This window comes from Oncorhynchus mykiss, chromosome 23, assembly GCF_057628025.1.
Source record: "Oncorhynchus mykiss isolate SJ-2025 chromosome 23, ASM5762802v1, whole genome shotgun sequence".
NCBI lineage: Eukaryota > Metazoa > Chordata > Actinopteri > Salmoniformes > Salmonidae > Oncorhynchus > Oncorhynchus mykiss.
Genome location: NC_143044.1, coordinates 16,894,036 through 16,910,248, shown reverse-complemented (window position 1 = coordinate 16,910,248; position 16,213 = coordinate 16,894,036). Strand labels below are relative to the sequence as shown.

Genomic DNA, 16,213 nt, shown 5'->3' with positions numbered 1-16,213 from the left:
GTAGAAAACTTTTTCACAAGATACCAAAGGTTATCTCAAGTCTTTCGATCACCGTAGGCCACATTAATGTTTTAGGGAGTCGAAAGGTCTTGATAGCTACATGACAACGATTGACGTAGACTCTCTCCTCAAACCTTCACAATTTGTATCCACGGTATGTTGTGGACTGACTTTTTCCTTTTAATACATAAGGAAATATTCTTTGTTAAATCATAATGTTTCCAGGTTTAATGTCAGTCACTCATTTTTCCTTTATTGTGGACGAGATAAATTGGCTCAAATGACATAGCTGCAACATTAGCCTAATATAAAGTTGAATTAACTGTCTACAATGTTAGATGGAATAATATACGTATCAATATGCAACGAGTTGACTATAAAATGACTCTTGAAGATTCGACCTACTTCGTTGTTGTATTCAGCATTCCTTCCAGCTGAGTAGAAACCAGTCAACGCCTTGCCTAAAGGTCATTTTCTGATTTTGTCTCTAATGCAGTTATCGAAAACAAATCAGTAGCTACTCTATTATGACCGCATCACTAGACAGAGTGCATTCAAATATAGTCTGATAATCACTCATCTATTGACGTATTATATCATGCAAACTCCACATGGACCCATTACAGAGAATTAATAGATTGGGATATATGGCGTTCTTCCCCTAGCAGATATTGATCTACAAACGTCTAAAATATTGTTACAAAAAATTGCATTGTTCACGGGCAGTTCTGGTTACGCTCATGACCTTGATTTGCGCGCATAAATTGGAAAAAAATGACAACTCGATAATTTCCATTTGTAGAACATATTTATGTAAAGTAGAAGGGGCGAGACCAAAAATAGGATAAAGTAGCCTACATTTGCAGGAACAGGGCAACGGACGTAACCGCAGGAAAGTTGAGTGCTGATCAAGTGCCAACAGCTTAAGTATTTTCAACCCTTTACTGAAACCCTGGGCATCTGTTTACGCATGTGTGATTCATGCAAATATCCGTATCTTGTGTTGCAATTTCATTACCGTAGGTAGGCATAATTATGTTAATTGAGCTTAAAGGGAAAATCCACTCAAAAATTATCTTTTGTTATTTATTTTCATTAGTCCACTGTTGATACAGTCCCAACATGTTGTGCATATCAGTTGTCCAGTTTTAAAGATACTGGACTTTCAAGAAGCAAAGTGTCACAGGCCACTTCATGATGATGCAAAATGATTAGCCAGGAAAGCTTGAAAAAAATATATCAAAAGTGAGTTTGAGCGGATTTTACTAATTGTTTGTACATTGCCACAAGCCTACATACATTTGTGAATATCGTGGCATCATTTTGTCAATAATGTATGAAATAAAAACTAACTTTTCGTGTCAAAGGGATAACATGGGCCTTAGCACAACACTTTCTGGACACACTTATTTTTTAGGGAACGGAAATCTTTTGCTTCAGGATTGAATGTGAGCATCAAGATTTTCATAAAAGTTCTATTAAGTGAAACATAGGTTGCGGGGCACCGTCTGATTGGAACAGTTTAAATGTTAATTGTGTTTTTAATTTGACATATAGTTGCTGTGAAGAATGACACTGAAACGCCGAGGGGCGGTCGATTTTCTTAATTTCTCCCCGAGGAATTGATGAGTCTATCAGGGCAGTAGATTGGAAAGCCATTAAAACTCAATGGTGAGGTTGTTAATTGGAACTTGATGGATAGGAGCCCTTGGATAGGCTATACTGATCCAATCTTCTTGACTTTCTGTTTTCCAATAAATTACCCAATTCATTTCCAGCCAAAGATTACATAAATTGTAGCCTACACCTCCAGGGTTGGCGCTCTGTTTTGCTCTTACGACTGCTTCGACCCCTCTCTCTCCCTCTCTCCTATTTGAAAAAAGGAGCTGGGCTCGGATCCTTGAATGAAAATCGAAACATAATCAACGTTTATACTTAGAAAATTTATTGATATCATTTTCTCTGGTAATTTCCTTATTTTAGAGTTGGACACATCATATATCATAATACACACGTGTAAGGGTCTTTGTTTAATATTTATCGAAGCTTGATTCTTAGATCAAAGCTGCTCATAACTTCATCTGTCTTTCTAAGACCCCTTTCCCATAGTAAAGATCGTGTTCTGTTATTGCGGTAGGGCTGCAATACAACACCTATCATTGTGATAGAGCACGAGGTTATACCGCGCAATGTTGTTTCTGAAAAAAGAATTCTATAAAAGTAAAATGTACAAACGTCATGGATAGAAAAAGACTGCAAATCAGAGACGTGAATGTAGGATCTTCAGAAACGTTCAAATAAATATGAATGACACAATTACCTTTATGCAGGAATATAGGCCTACAATGAATTATAATGCCATTTATTTTATTTTGATAGGCTATCATGAAAAATATATTCAGATTTGTTTAAATAACATCCTAATAACTGTGGAGTTGAATTTGTATTCAAGTGTGGGATTAATTATGTAATGATTTCTTGTTAAGGATAGTTTATACGGGTATAATTAAAGCTTTAAAAAGACATCGCTGCTGTTGACAAAGGTCTTTGTTTGAAAAGAGCGCGTATACAATCAGCCCATTTAACTGTCATGGCAGATTTCACGCCTCATGTGTAGTCACCGTAAATCCAGCGCAATCTGACTGCCCTCATATATTACCACAGTAAATGTAGCTAGCCTACGTCTCGGTGGACACAATGCGTTCTTGACAATCATGGTTTCATCATCATCCTCATCAGCACCCTCATCGTCTTCATCGTCGTCTTCATTACAATCATCGCCATCCTGTTACTCCTTCCTCCTACCAAAGGATTAACAAAACCACAATACGAAACAATATTGAGCAGAATAAGTAGAAAGCCTGGGGTAGTCAACCCCTCCTTTGGCGCAGCAGCATGAGAGTTAGGGCGCTGACATTATGATTAAAGCTGACCGTTTGTAATGTGTCTGGGGTCCCTTAGAAAGCAGTAAAGAGGGATAATGTGCTCGAACTGCGAACTCAAACCCAGCACCTGCCCCGCCAGACACTGTCAGAGAGAGAGAGAGAGAGAGAGGGAGAGGAGGAGCAGGGGCGGAGGTGGGGAGCGCCCCCGCCCTCCGATCAATTAGTCAATCAATTAGCAGGCCTCTACTCCACGCGAGGCAGATTAACTGTAGTAATGATCAAATTAATTCCTAATCGCAGATAATGGACCTGGAATGTGTTTATTATTTTCAGGAAAAAAATAGTTAAGGTTCCGTATTAGTTCCAGAACTGTTTGTTGGATTATCTGACCATGCACACGGCTAATAAAATACGTTATATTCCTTCAATGAAGTCATTGTGCAGTACTTGTGTCTACAGTGGCCTGTAATAGCATGGTGTGCATTTCCCCCCGAGGGTTGTCTCAGTGGTATGCTATTATTAAGTTGTAACTAATTGTGTTAGGGATATGGGGTTTGTTATTTGAGGGAATCTTCCAAAAAATGTATTTTATACTAGTAAGTGAAAAGGTTTAATAGGTAGTCTATATCTATATCTAGAATAATAGGCAAAGGGAGAATGATGACCAATCCAAACTTCATGCCGATGTGAAACACTATACATCTTGCATGGGAAATAATAAGGGTTTACTACAGTGTAATAACAATGTGTTATGTTGTCTTGCAATAGGCCTATTTCTGACCATATTAGTTGGTCAAATTCCATCAACAAACGATTGAATACTTGTGATTGAAAAAAGGTCAAAGAAAACTCACTGAAGCTCATCGTTAAAATAATCCTGATTAACTTCCATGGTTGCACCTGTTTCACATTTTCTCATAGCCTCGTGAGTGGGAAATCCATCCCCAGTCTGTCCTCTTAAATTGTGAATCAGGCCTACGTATTAGGTAAGTGATTTGCTACAAGTAAGTGATTTGCTACAGTTCAATGTGTGTAAATATATACACAAAAACAAAACAAACAGGCATATAATAAGAGACATGTTGCATCAGTTTCTAAATGAAAGTCGATGGATACTATGCCTATGCAAAACGTTTTGTGCTGCATATTTCAGCCAGAGAGAGATGTCTGTTAATAGCCTAAGATGTGTGATATGTCTGTGCCATAAGGCCTATATTTGTCTACCTTCACTATCGGATTCAAAGAGGGACGTAGTAAAGATGGAATAAACGACAGCCTTTCCTTATCGCCTCTCATCCTATCTCAGAACCTCAACATGAGTTTGAAATTTCCGGGCTTAGTTTGAGCGTGTGATTGGTCCAAGAGGAGCTTACCTACATGCAAATGAGCCAACGCTACAATACTGCCTTTAGTCCAGAGCGCGTGGAAGTCGACCAGGAATACATTCATGTTCCCTGAGCTCCAGGAAAAAACAACCCAAGCATCCCAATTTTTAAAAAGGTTTTACTAAAAAAGAAAACTATTTTCGAACTCTTTTACACAAGAGGAGTCCTCACAGACAAATAATAAGAAAACAATTATACAAAAACTATACGATATAGCCCAATCTTACTGTTATGAGTCGAGAATGAGTACCACAGAAGACAACGGAAGCAAGTGCTCTTCGGCCCCGATTTCCACCTTCACTATTCAGTCGATATTGGGCAAGTCTTCGGAGAAGCCACGGTCCGGGGCGAAGGAGAGTTCCAAGGGACTGCAGCTGGCGAGGACGCGCTTGCTCTCGGTTTCTTCGGAAGAGGAGTGCAGCGGTGGGGAGGACTCTGCAGACTGTTTCTGCTCGGATCCTGGTCACAGAGAGCCATGCAACCAACATCAACCACTTAATTTTTCATGTTTAGGTGAGTAGATTACTGAATGTACTTTGTGTTGTGCGTAAAACGTAATAATTTTTGCTTTAAAATAGATTTTTCTTGAATTGATTTTCGTCGCTGACATTTTGCCTTTCGAAAATAAACGCCTATTTTCCAAGTAAAAAAGTTAAGTAGGCTATATATTGTATATATTGTAAATCTATGGCATCTAACGGGATATTATCATTATTTATATTATTAGGCTATTATTGTAGCCTAATAATAGGTCAACCGTAGACTAAGGTAGGCTAGGCCTAATTATACACGTATTTATGATACATTTAGCCTAATACTTGCTGCAATTTAAGCTTGTAAACTTCGATAACTCAATAGTAGCCTGTTTGTGTCTGCAGATAGGTAGACTATCACTTCACTTTGTTTAATGTGTCGTATTACTGCTAGATCAGCGAACAGGGGAAAGGTCAAATAATTAACAGGATGTTTCCCCCTTCATTCCAAATTTAATCGAGTCTTCTAATTGATTAAACATGTTTCCACAATGACTGCACTACATTTCGTCAATTGAGCGTTAAATGTAACCTGATTTAATTAATATTGTGCACCAGGCAGAGTCATATTAAATTGTTTATTTAAAAGGCCACTTACAACCTTTCAACGGTCAATTAATGAGTCAAAGTTCACACTTAATGCACTCCGGTACCGAGTATCGAATAATGTTCTTCTTTTAATAGGGATGTTCTCCAAACCTGGGTAGGCCAAAACAAAGCCTTTGAAAAATAAGTGTGACACCTTTGAGACATATTCTACATTTTGTGACAGAATTGATAACCTGATCTAAAGGCAATAGACTAAAGCGTCCAGTAGCCTATTTTATGTTGATGCATATTTCTTGAGGGCAGGCCTACACCATTTATCAATGTTGGTAGGCTATATATGATATCGAGGAGGACAGTGTTTAAATATTTTGAAATAATTTAAATGTTATTTCCAATCCGCTGGTCTTTATACTGGGTGTCAGGTAGCCTAGTGGTTAGAGCGTTGGACTAGAAACCGAGAGGTTGCAAGATCGAATCCCCGACAGATTAAAACTCCGTCGTTCTGACCCTGAACAAGGTAGTTAACCTAGTTCTTAGGCCGTCATTGAAAATAAAAACTAGCAAGTGCCTAGTTGAATAAGAGGTAAAATAAAATACTGGTATTTTTCCCCAATGCAGGTGCAACCAAGGGACTTATTTCAGGCCATGACGGGATTGCACGGCGACCGCACTTGACACAGCCTCTGCTGCAGGATTACAAAGAGGAACAAGAGAGACCATGCATTCCAATGTCACCTATTTCTGAGGAGAGACAGACAGACGGTGCGGACAAGCAGACTAACTCGTCCAAGAAGAAGACTCGTACCGTCTTCTCGCGGAGTCAGGTGTACCAGCTCGAGTCCACATTTGATATGAAGAGGTATTTGAGCAGCTCCGAGCGAGCCTGCTTGGCATCAAGTCTACAGCTAACAGAAACTCAAGTGAAGACGTGGTTTCAGAACCGCAGAAACAAATGGAAACGACAACTGTCGGCGGAACTGGAGGCTGCGAACATGGCACACGCATCCGCACAGACACTGGTCGGAATGCCGCTTGTTTTTAGAGAAAACTCCCTGCTGCGGGTACCAGTTCCAAGATCTATTGCTTTTCCAACGCCACTATACTATCCCGGCAGCAGCCTACAAGGGTTACCACTGTACAATCTGTATAACAAGATTGAATATTGACTCAATGCCTGTGATGACAGTCCAAAATAATAACATGTTAACACGCGACAGTACTTTCTTATAAATGTCTGCCAAACTCATGTCTATTATATAACTTTATTTGTTGAAAAAAAATATGTCTTATTATGCAGCAACTGTATGTTTTAACAAGAAAGCAACAAGCTTCTCTATATGTATAAAATACACCATGTGTATAATAATTATTTTCAACCTTGATTTTGCGTTCTTCTCCCTGGTTTAACGCGTTATACATTGCGATAATTTAGACACTGAAATACAGATGTTATCAAGTGGACTGTTTCCCAAACGAATTATGAATGCATTCAAACACAGTTTTAAATGTAATGTGAATGTGAATATGAAATATTGAGGTCCAACCACCTTAATCTGTTAAAAAATACTGGAAGAAATTGGGTTTATACATTTGGGGATATGGAAGTGCAAACTCGTTGCTTCGGTTTTGGAGAAATGTTATTGTAATCATAGGCCCACCAAATAAACTGCTAATTCAATACATTTTCTATATCAGTGAAACATGGGTTGGGATTTATTGTACATTGCCCGTTTTTAATATTTATTTTGTGGCATTCAATCCATTCAATTGTGGCATTCAATCCAGTTTTTGAAAAACAGGAAAGGAAAAACGAATTTCATATGTACAATATAAAATAGCTTACTTATTTAAAATATTCACACTGCAGCTCAAAGATTATTAAAGAAAAACCTATATTTGTTATTTTTCTGTGTAACTTTCTGCCATGGAAGTTTCAATCAACATGACATCCAGCTACAGTTGGCCAAACTCTCTTATAAACATATGACTCTGCAACTAACTAGGCGTCTAAAGGTGAACAATGATACTAAAACACCCTCTTAGCCAGCGGCATAAGCCTCCAGTGCGCCAAAATGTATATTAAAAACATCTAGATTGCCTGGTAGCCTAAAAACAATGTAGGACACTGTTTTTCCGTATTCAACATATATTTGTCAAATGTGAACAATGTAATATTATACCCTAAGCCTCATAGGTCTGTAACAAGTGCTCATTTGCCTGCTACTAACAGTGTAACTAACAAGATGTGCTATTAACAACAAAGTGTTGTGAACATGTTTTTTACCAGAAGGGGACTACAGTTTCAAAATGATCTATGTATACAAGTGATTTCAGGTGTAGCCTTCCACTGCAGTATTACTGGCTGCTTCCCTTCAACCATGGACACATAATGAGTTAAGATCGTGTCAAACGCTTTGGTTATATTTATGTTGCCTGTCTTAAACACAAAGACTCTTTTCATCTGTCATCACAGTCCTTTGGCAAGTTAGCCAATGTGAAATGTGTCATATGTACTTATGAGTGTCAACTCAGTGGTCTGCTTAACCTATTTCAGGGGAAGGGAAAGAGATGTACACCATCAGCAACCAATCAGAGTCATGGCGGCATATTCTGACATTTGAAGTGTGCATTACAGGAACGCCTAGCCTTGTTGGAGGGAATGTAATAAGCAGTGCCATTGTTAAAGTTCAAGACTCACCGCATCGTTGTGTGATGCTTTTCCTTTTCAAGCTAGCCACCACTCAAATCAAATCAAACTTTATTTGCCACATGCGCCGAATGCAACTGTAGACTTTACAGTAAAATGCCTACTTACAAGCCCTTAACCAACAGTGCAGTTCAAGAATAAGAAAATATTTACCAAGTAGACTCAAATAAAAAGTAATAATAAAAAGTACGCAATAAGAATGACAATAACAAGGCTATATACAGGTGGCACCGGTACCGAGTCAGTGTGCGGGGTACAGGCTAAGGTGAGCTGTACATGTGGGGGCAAAGTGACTATGCATAGGTAACACTGTATCGGTTACAGTGAAAAATAAGTGTTAAAATATTAGAAAAGGCTTTCTGACAAAGAAACCTGTTTCGAAATGGCATACTACTTTGAGTGTTTATAGGGAGAAAACATATACTTAACTCTTAAATCATTGATTGGTGTAGGCCCAATTGATAGCAGTTTCATTGTCTATTGCAGGATTACAGTCTAGTTGTAACAAGTGTATACTGTACAATATTAGGTAATACATAACGTAGGCCTATAAGAATGGGGCCAACTCCATTTCAACTCAGGTCAATTCATGAAATTAATTGAAATTGAAGCAATGTAAAACTTTTGCCTGGAGCTTAGATTGCTTTAAACATAACAGACAACCTAGGTACGTTTCTACCAAGGTTATTATAGTAAACTAAAACTGAAACTAAAACAAAACGAATAATAAAACAATATTATTTGGTGCATCTTTGTCATCTCACCTAACCTATGACCTGACCCATCACCTTATGCATTACTGCCCCACAGTGGCAAGAAGAGACATTCCACAAAACAAAAACATTGTACAACACAAAAATGGCTCCTAGCCTCCCATAGGCTACTTCATTTCACTAACACTAAAACGAAATAATAGAACAACTAAATGTTTTTATTATACTTAAACTAAGTGACTAGTAAATCAGATCTGAAAACGAACTGAAACTAAACTGAATTTCTAATAAAAATCTTAAAACTAATAGAAATGAAAATAAATATAAAAACAGACCTATAATCTTGGTTTCAACTATTGAAACATACATATTACACACATTTTAGTTTTCCATGACCGCAGATAAGGCTATAAAAAAAACGGATAACTATTTTGGTACCATTGTACAATAATACAGCACATGGAAAATGGTTGGAATTACACATTTTGGAAATAACTCTGTCTTTTTGTATCTTCTTTGTACCTTTTGTATCTTTGCTTGCTCTTACAATATTAGGCTACAGTATTTGGTTGCTCTAACGTTAAAGGCCCAATCAAAACTCACGCACGCACGCACGCACGCGCGCACACACACACACACACACACACACACACACACACACACACCTCTCCCTCTCTCTCTCGGTGCTAATGGCTATACATTACCCTGCAGCATCATGACTAGCGAGGCTCTGTTGCCCAGCAGATTATTCCTGACCCAATTCCTGCAACTGCCGCTCGGTGTTCTGGGCAAATGGATCACGTTAGACAACATAAGTGATTTATGGGTAACTGATGCTGGCGGAGAGGTGCAGGGGGATGAATTTGTGAAAGAAAGGAAAGGGAGAGAACAGAGTGAAAGAGATAGACCGCTCATGAAAAGGAGGAATAGCGTTGTGTGAATGAAGCTGTTTATTAGTTTTACAGCGGTCATTATGCCATCATGTTTGACGGTAATACACTACTCTCCTGGATGGAAACTTGTGCACTGCTGACTTGTGGGATATCTGCATGACCTGTTACATGGGGTTGTTTGATTTACAGGAGAGAGATAGAAAGGGTTGGAGAGACTGAGCGGTGAGGGAGAGAGAGAGATAAATAAAAAAGTGAGAGGGGCTTGTGTTATACATCTCCCAAATGGCAGGTATGAATTACACATTTTAATAGTGAGGCAATGAAAATGATTTGAAGTGGTTTAAACGCCAAAGAAATAGCGGCTGGAATCACTGTGAAGATTTCTTGAGATTATGTATTGTGCTTTAGGATTGATCAAACCTGCCTGGTAAAGTGAAAAGCAAGTGTAATTCACTTTGTGGTGTAATTTATGGCAAGAATAATGGCAACTGTAGAAAGAGGGGCAGGGAAAGATGAGCTGCAGGATTTCCAGGATATTTCTTTCATCCCTAGAGGAAAAATGTTTACATTTTACTCAGCTTTTCCCATGTGGCAGTCCTAAAATGGATACAAAAATGACAATTATTTGTTTAGCTACAGTTGAAGTCGGAAGTTTACATAAACCTTAGCCAAATACATTTAAACTCAGTTTTTCACAATTTCTGACATTTAATTCGAGTCAAAATTCCCTGTCTTAGGTCAGTTAGGATCATCACTTTATTTTAAGAATGTGAAATGTCAGAATAATAGTAGAGAAAATTATTTAATTTCAGCTTTTATTTCTTTCATCACATTCCCAGTGGGTCAGAAGTTTACAGTACATACACTCAATTAATACTTGGTAGCATTGCCTTTAAATTGTTTAACTTGGGTCAAACATTTCGGGTAGCCTTCCACAAGGTTCCAACAATAAGTTGGGTGAATTTTGGCCAATTCCTCCTGACAGAGCTGGTGTAACTGAGTCAGGTTTGTAGGCCTCCTTGCTCGCACACGCTTTTTCAGTTCTGCCCACAAATGTTCTATAAGATTGAGGTCAGGGCTTTGTGATGGCCACTCCAATACCTTGACTTTGTTGTCCTTAAGCCATTTTGCCACAACTTTGGAAGTATGCTTGGGGTCATTGTCCATTTGGAAGACCCATTTGCGACCAAGCTTTAACTTCCTGACTGATGTCTTGAGATGTTGCTTCAATATATCCACATAATTTTCTTCCCTCATGATGCCATCTATTTGTGAAGTGCATCAGTCCCTCCTGCAGCAAAGCACCCCCACAACATGATGCTGCCACCCCTGTGCTTCACGGTTGGGATGGTGTTCTTCGGTTTGCAAGCCTCCCCCTTTTTCCTCCAAACATAACAATGGTCATCATGGCCAAACAGTTCTATTTTTTTCTCATCAGACCAGAGGACATCTCTCCAAAAAGTACGATCTTCATCCCCATGTGCAGTTGCAACCGGCTTTTCATGGCAGTTTTGGAGCAGTGGCTTCTTCCTTGCTGAGCGGCCTTTCAGGTTATGTCAATATAGGACTCATTTTTACTGTGGATATAGATACTTTTGTACCTGTTTCCTCCAGCATCTTCACAAGGTCCTTTGTTGTTGCTCTGGGATTGATTTGCACTTTTCGCACCAAAGTACGTTCATCTCTAGGAGACAGAACGCGTCTCCTTCTTGAGCGGTATGATGGCTGTGTGGTCCCATGGTGTTTATGCTTGCTATTGTTTGTACAGATGAACGTGGTACCTTCAGGCATTTGGAAATTGCAGGCGTTTGGAGGTCTTGGCTGATTTATTTTGATTTACCATGATGTTAAGCAAAGAGGCACTGAGTTTGAAGGTAGGCCTTGAAATACATCCACAGGTACACCTCCAATTGACTCAAATTATGTCAATTCGCCTATCCTAAGCTTCTAAAAACATGACATGATTTTCTGGAATTTTCAAAGCTGTTTAAAGGCACAGTCAACTTAGTGTATGTAAACTTCTGACACACTGGAATTGTGATACAGTGAATTATAAGTGAAATTATCTGTCTGTAAACAATTGTTGGAAACATGACTCGTGTCATGCACAAAGTAGATGTCCTATCCGACTTGTTGACAAGAAATTTGTGGAGTGGTTGAAAAACGAGTTTTAATGACTCTAACCTAAGTGTATGTAAACTTCCGACTTCAGCTGTATATGACTGTATTAGAGTATAGGGTAATTCTGTTCCAGTTAGACTGCACGTTTGATCTGAAATACAAACAATACCAATATCATGTTTGACATGGCTCGAACAAAGTGTCATGTCATCATTACAACTTTATGTTTTCTTTATTGTATTTGTCACCCCAAATATCAAAATGCCATTTGCTACTGTTTACATTCCTAAAGAAATACCATCCCACTGGGCACAAACTGGTTGAATCAACATTGTTTCAATGTAATTATCAATTTATCGTGACGTGGAGTCTGCACGGAAAATACATTGGATTCAAAAAAAGTAATCAACGTAAACTGTTTTGCGGGTGAAATTTCAAATCACAGGATTATATCATCATTGTAGCTAATTTTCAACATAGACAAACCTTGTATAAATAATAATATTCAGGAATTCAACCCTCATTTGGTTTCGTAACCAATTTAGTCTCATGTTAGCCAGCATTTGATTTCCATAGGGGACTTGTGTACGTTTATACAGCACACTCATAGGAACAAAGATGCTATCTAGAACCAAAAGGGTTCTTCGGCTGGCCCCATAGGTGATCACTTTGAAGAACCTCTTTTGTTTCCAGGTAGAACCCTTTAGGGATCAATGTAGAACCTTTTCCACATAGGGTCGTACATGGAACGCAAAAGAGTTCTACCTGGAACCAAAAAGGGTTATTCTATGGGGACAGCCGCAGAACCTGTTTGGAACACTTTTCTGAGTGTAATGTAGGGGAAGGTTATAAAACATAGCACCTTGACGAGATGCAGAGTCATGAGGTTGCTTCCAGAAATTAGTTCTAAAAGCGATCGCAATGCATTAAGCCAGACAACTCTCAAGACCTGTTTTGCTCCTTAAATGAATTTGAAGAAGGAATAATGAGATTCTTGAGGCAGGCCTGTCATCCGTCGCCATTTACCAGCTCCCTGTATTTAGGTCTAATGTTTAAAAAAGAGAGCTTGAGCCAGAAGTGATTGTTCATGATTCTGTTTTACATTAACTGGAAATGGGTGGGCTAAAGGGAAATTGTGTTTTCATGACCCCCCCCCCCCCCCCCCCCCCCCCCCCTTATGTTAGAATCCCCGTTTGACAGTGATTACAGCTGTGAGTCTTTATGGGTAAGTCTAAGAGCTTTACAAACCTGGATTGTACAGTATTTGCACATTATTCTTTTTTAAATTCTTCAAGCCCTGTCCAGTTGGTTGTTGATCCTTTCTAGACAACCGTTGACGCTGAGTTTACAAAACATTAAGAACACATGCTCTTTACACGACAGACTGATCAGGTGAAAGCTATGATCCCTGATTTATGTCACTTATTTAATACAATTCAATCAGTGTAGATTAAGGGGAGAAGACAGGTTAAAGAAGGATTTTTACGTCTTGAGACAATTGAGACATGGATTGTGTATGTGTGCCATTCAGAGGGTGAATAGGCAAGACAAAAGAATGGTGTATGGTAATAGGTGCCAGGGCATTCTACCAAATAATTTTAAAACTTAGACACTGTCTTGTTGGTCTAACGTTATATCCTAATTTGACTTTGGTGCAGGTCATGTTGTTCTTCACATTACAGTCTCGTGAAAACACACAGTATATGAAATAAAATCAGTGTATTTGTCACATGCACAAACATAGAAACTGTCAACTGTACAGTGAAATAGTTATTTGCATAGTGGAGTCTTTTGTTTAGACATGTAGCTAGCTAAATAATAAACCATAATACCAACTCATAACGTTACTACCATGCATGAATCTGCAGGTAGCTAAAGCTAACCAACTAGGTTCAATGTTAGCTAGCTAGCTAACATTAGGCTACAACTAGCAATGCAAATGGCTTGCTTAGATACAAATAATATTACAATACAGATCATACATGTAACGCTAGCTAGCCAGCCAGGTAACTTTAGCTAGCTAGCTAACAGTACGCTTTGACTTGCAATGAAAAAGTCTGACAAAACTAGAAATATATAATATCTGAAAATGTAGCTAACTAGACTTTCTTACCCATATACACGGGTGAACGCTTCTCCTCCCCTGTCAAGGATGCCATGGTTGCCCTTTGTTTGAAGATGTAATCTGGAGACAGGTATTTTATACAACAGCCATCGGTGTTCTCTTGTTGACTCCCTCTGCATATTTGCAATGAAATTGCCAGAATTCTCTTTAGCTATGATATGCTGCTTCCACTGGGCATTCCACTGATTTCAAAACTTGATCAACACTCTGACAACAACACGGTTGATCACCATTTCAGAAGACTCTACAATGTATGGTTCAATTAAAATGTTAACTAAAATCAGGGATTTCCTTATCGTCTGACTCATTTTCAGAGTCAGCGTGGCACAATCGTCCTCCAGAAAGTGGAGAGCATTAGCAACACTTTTGAAGTACTTTGTGATATCTTATTAAAAAAAACGACATTAGAAAGGATTACTTACACATACTGAGCAACTCATGTTATAGACAGAAGCATCATACATTGCAGACCAATCCAAACTCATCTCTCAGCATGACCAGCCCATCCATTATCTCAGCCAATCGTGGCTAGCGGGAAGGTTCCTGTCTTTTCACGTGGCTAAACCAACTAGGCTCATACTTATTTTTTTTAACTCATATTTACAGATGGCATACAAGTTTGTTACGAAGGCACATTAAAGTTCATGTTCCAGAAGACATTTCTGCCAAAATAAACATTTTGATGAAAAATAAATGTTTACATTCAAATACCTCTCCTGTGAAGTAGTGACATGTGACATAGGCCTAGTTTCCTGAAATTAGTCACTTATGTTTATTGAGTGATATTTTATCACTTTCACAGGCTACATACAAAACCTGGTGGATGTGTTGTTCAACAGCATTGTGGGAACACCCTACCATATCAGGAGGTGTTACAGAAGGCTGAGGCACTGGCCAGACACCAGCCCTGCTTCAGAGTAATGGAGGACACTTGAATCAGGTTGGTCACATTTGATCAGGTTAATGGTTAAAATACTATCTGTCCTGGAAGTCACCTAACCATTGTTAATAATGTAATCAGTGTTGTGTCTCCTGTATGTTGTATGGGAGGTGCCTCTTTCCACTGAGCCAATGGACTACTCCTTGACCCGAGTAAGCAATGCCAACCAGTCAGTGACATGGTGGCACGTGTCCCTTGTGAATCAGGATCTCTGATCCATCGTCCATCAGACGTTGGAAAATACCTCACAAGAGACAAACGGTGATGACTAATAAGACAGTTAATCACAAGCGTTTAGTAATTTCACCCTTTCAATAAGTGTCACGCTTCCACATTTTTCTACAGATGGAGGACAGAAGAGATGCTTTTGAAATGGATACCCTGACTGAAAAACAGGATGATACTGGATGTCTGACTTGGGTGAGACCTTTCACCCATCATTAAAATTATACAACACACATTTTTATCATATTTCTATTATTAAATATAAGGGCAAACACCGCGGGACTGGGGGACCATGTATATTCTTTACACGTCAGGGAACTCCTGTCTTATTTTTTTATTTCACCTTTATTTAACCAGGTAGGCCAGTTGAGAACAAGTTCTCATTTACAACTGCGACCTGGCCAAGATAAAGCAAAGCAGTGCGACAAAAACAACAACACAGAGTTACACATAAACAAACGTACAGTCAATAACACAATAGAACATATTTTGAAAAATCTATGTACAGTGTGTGCAAATGTAGAAGAGTAGGGAGGTAGGCAATATATAGGCCATAGAGCCGAAATAATTACAATTTAGCATTAACACTGGAGAGATAGATGAGCAGATGATGATGTGCAAGTAGATATACTGGGGTACAAAAGAGCAAGAGGGTAAGTAATAATATGGGGATAGTCAGGTGTGCTTTACAGATTGGCTGTGTACAGGTACAGTGATCGGTAAGCTGCTCTGACAGCTGATGCTTAAAGTTAGACAGAGAGATATAAGACTCCAGCTTCATTGATTTTGGCAATTCGTTCCAGTCATTGGCAGCAGAGAACTGGAAGGAAAGGCGGCCAAAGGTAGTGTTGGCTTTGGGGTTGACCAGTGAAATATACCTGTTGGAGCTACGGGTGGGTGTTGCTATAGTGACCAGTGAGCTGAGATAAGGCGGGGCTTTACCTAGCAAAGACTTATAGATGACCTGGAGCCAGTGGGTTTGACGATGAATATGTAGTGAGGGCCAGCCAACGAGAGTATACAGTGGTGGGTAGTATATGGGGCTTTGGTGACAAAACGGGTGGCACTGTGACAGACTACATCCAGTTTGCTGAGTAGAGTGTTGGGGGCTATTTTGTAGTAATCAGTTTTATGGTG

General features: G+C 39.0%; 1 protein-coding gene across 1 annotated transcript; it reads left to right on the top strand.

Annotated features, from left to right (window-relative positions):
* The first annotated feature begins 4,293 nt into the window (after window positions 1–4,293).
* Window positions 4,294–9,267, top strand: LOC110502502 (homeobox protein HMX2-like). The gene is made up of 2 exons (XM_021580559.3): window positions 4,294–4,783; window positions 5,971–9,267. Exons 1-2 carry the CDS (start codon window positions 4,513–4,515, stop codon window positions 6,516–6,518), a joined length of 819 nt encoding a protein of 272 aa, XP_021436234.1. The 5' UTR covers window positions 4,294–4,512; the 3' UTR covers window positions 6,519–9,267.
* The last annotated feature ends 6,946 nt before the right edge of the window (window positions 9,268–16,213 follow it).

What these genes read in the sequence shown, in the direction of transcription:
- LOC110502502 (XM_021580559.3), top strand. Translation starts at nt 4,513, where the DNA reads ATGAGTACCACAGAAGACAACGGAAGCAAGTGCTCTTCGGCCCCGATT. An exon ending in ACTTAATTTTTCATGTTTAG is followed by an intron (nt 4,784 to 5,970) that starts GTGAGTAGATTA and finishes TCCCCAATGCAG; the next exon opens with GTGCAACCAAGGGACTTATT.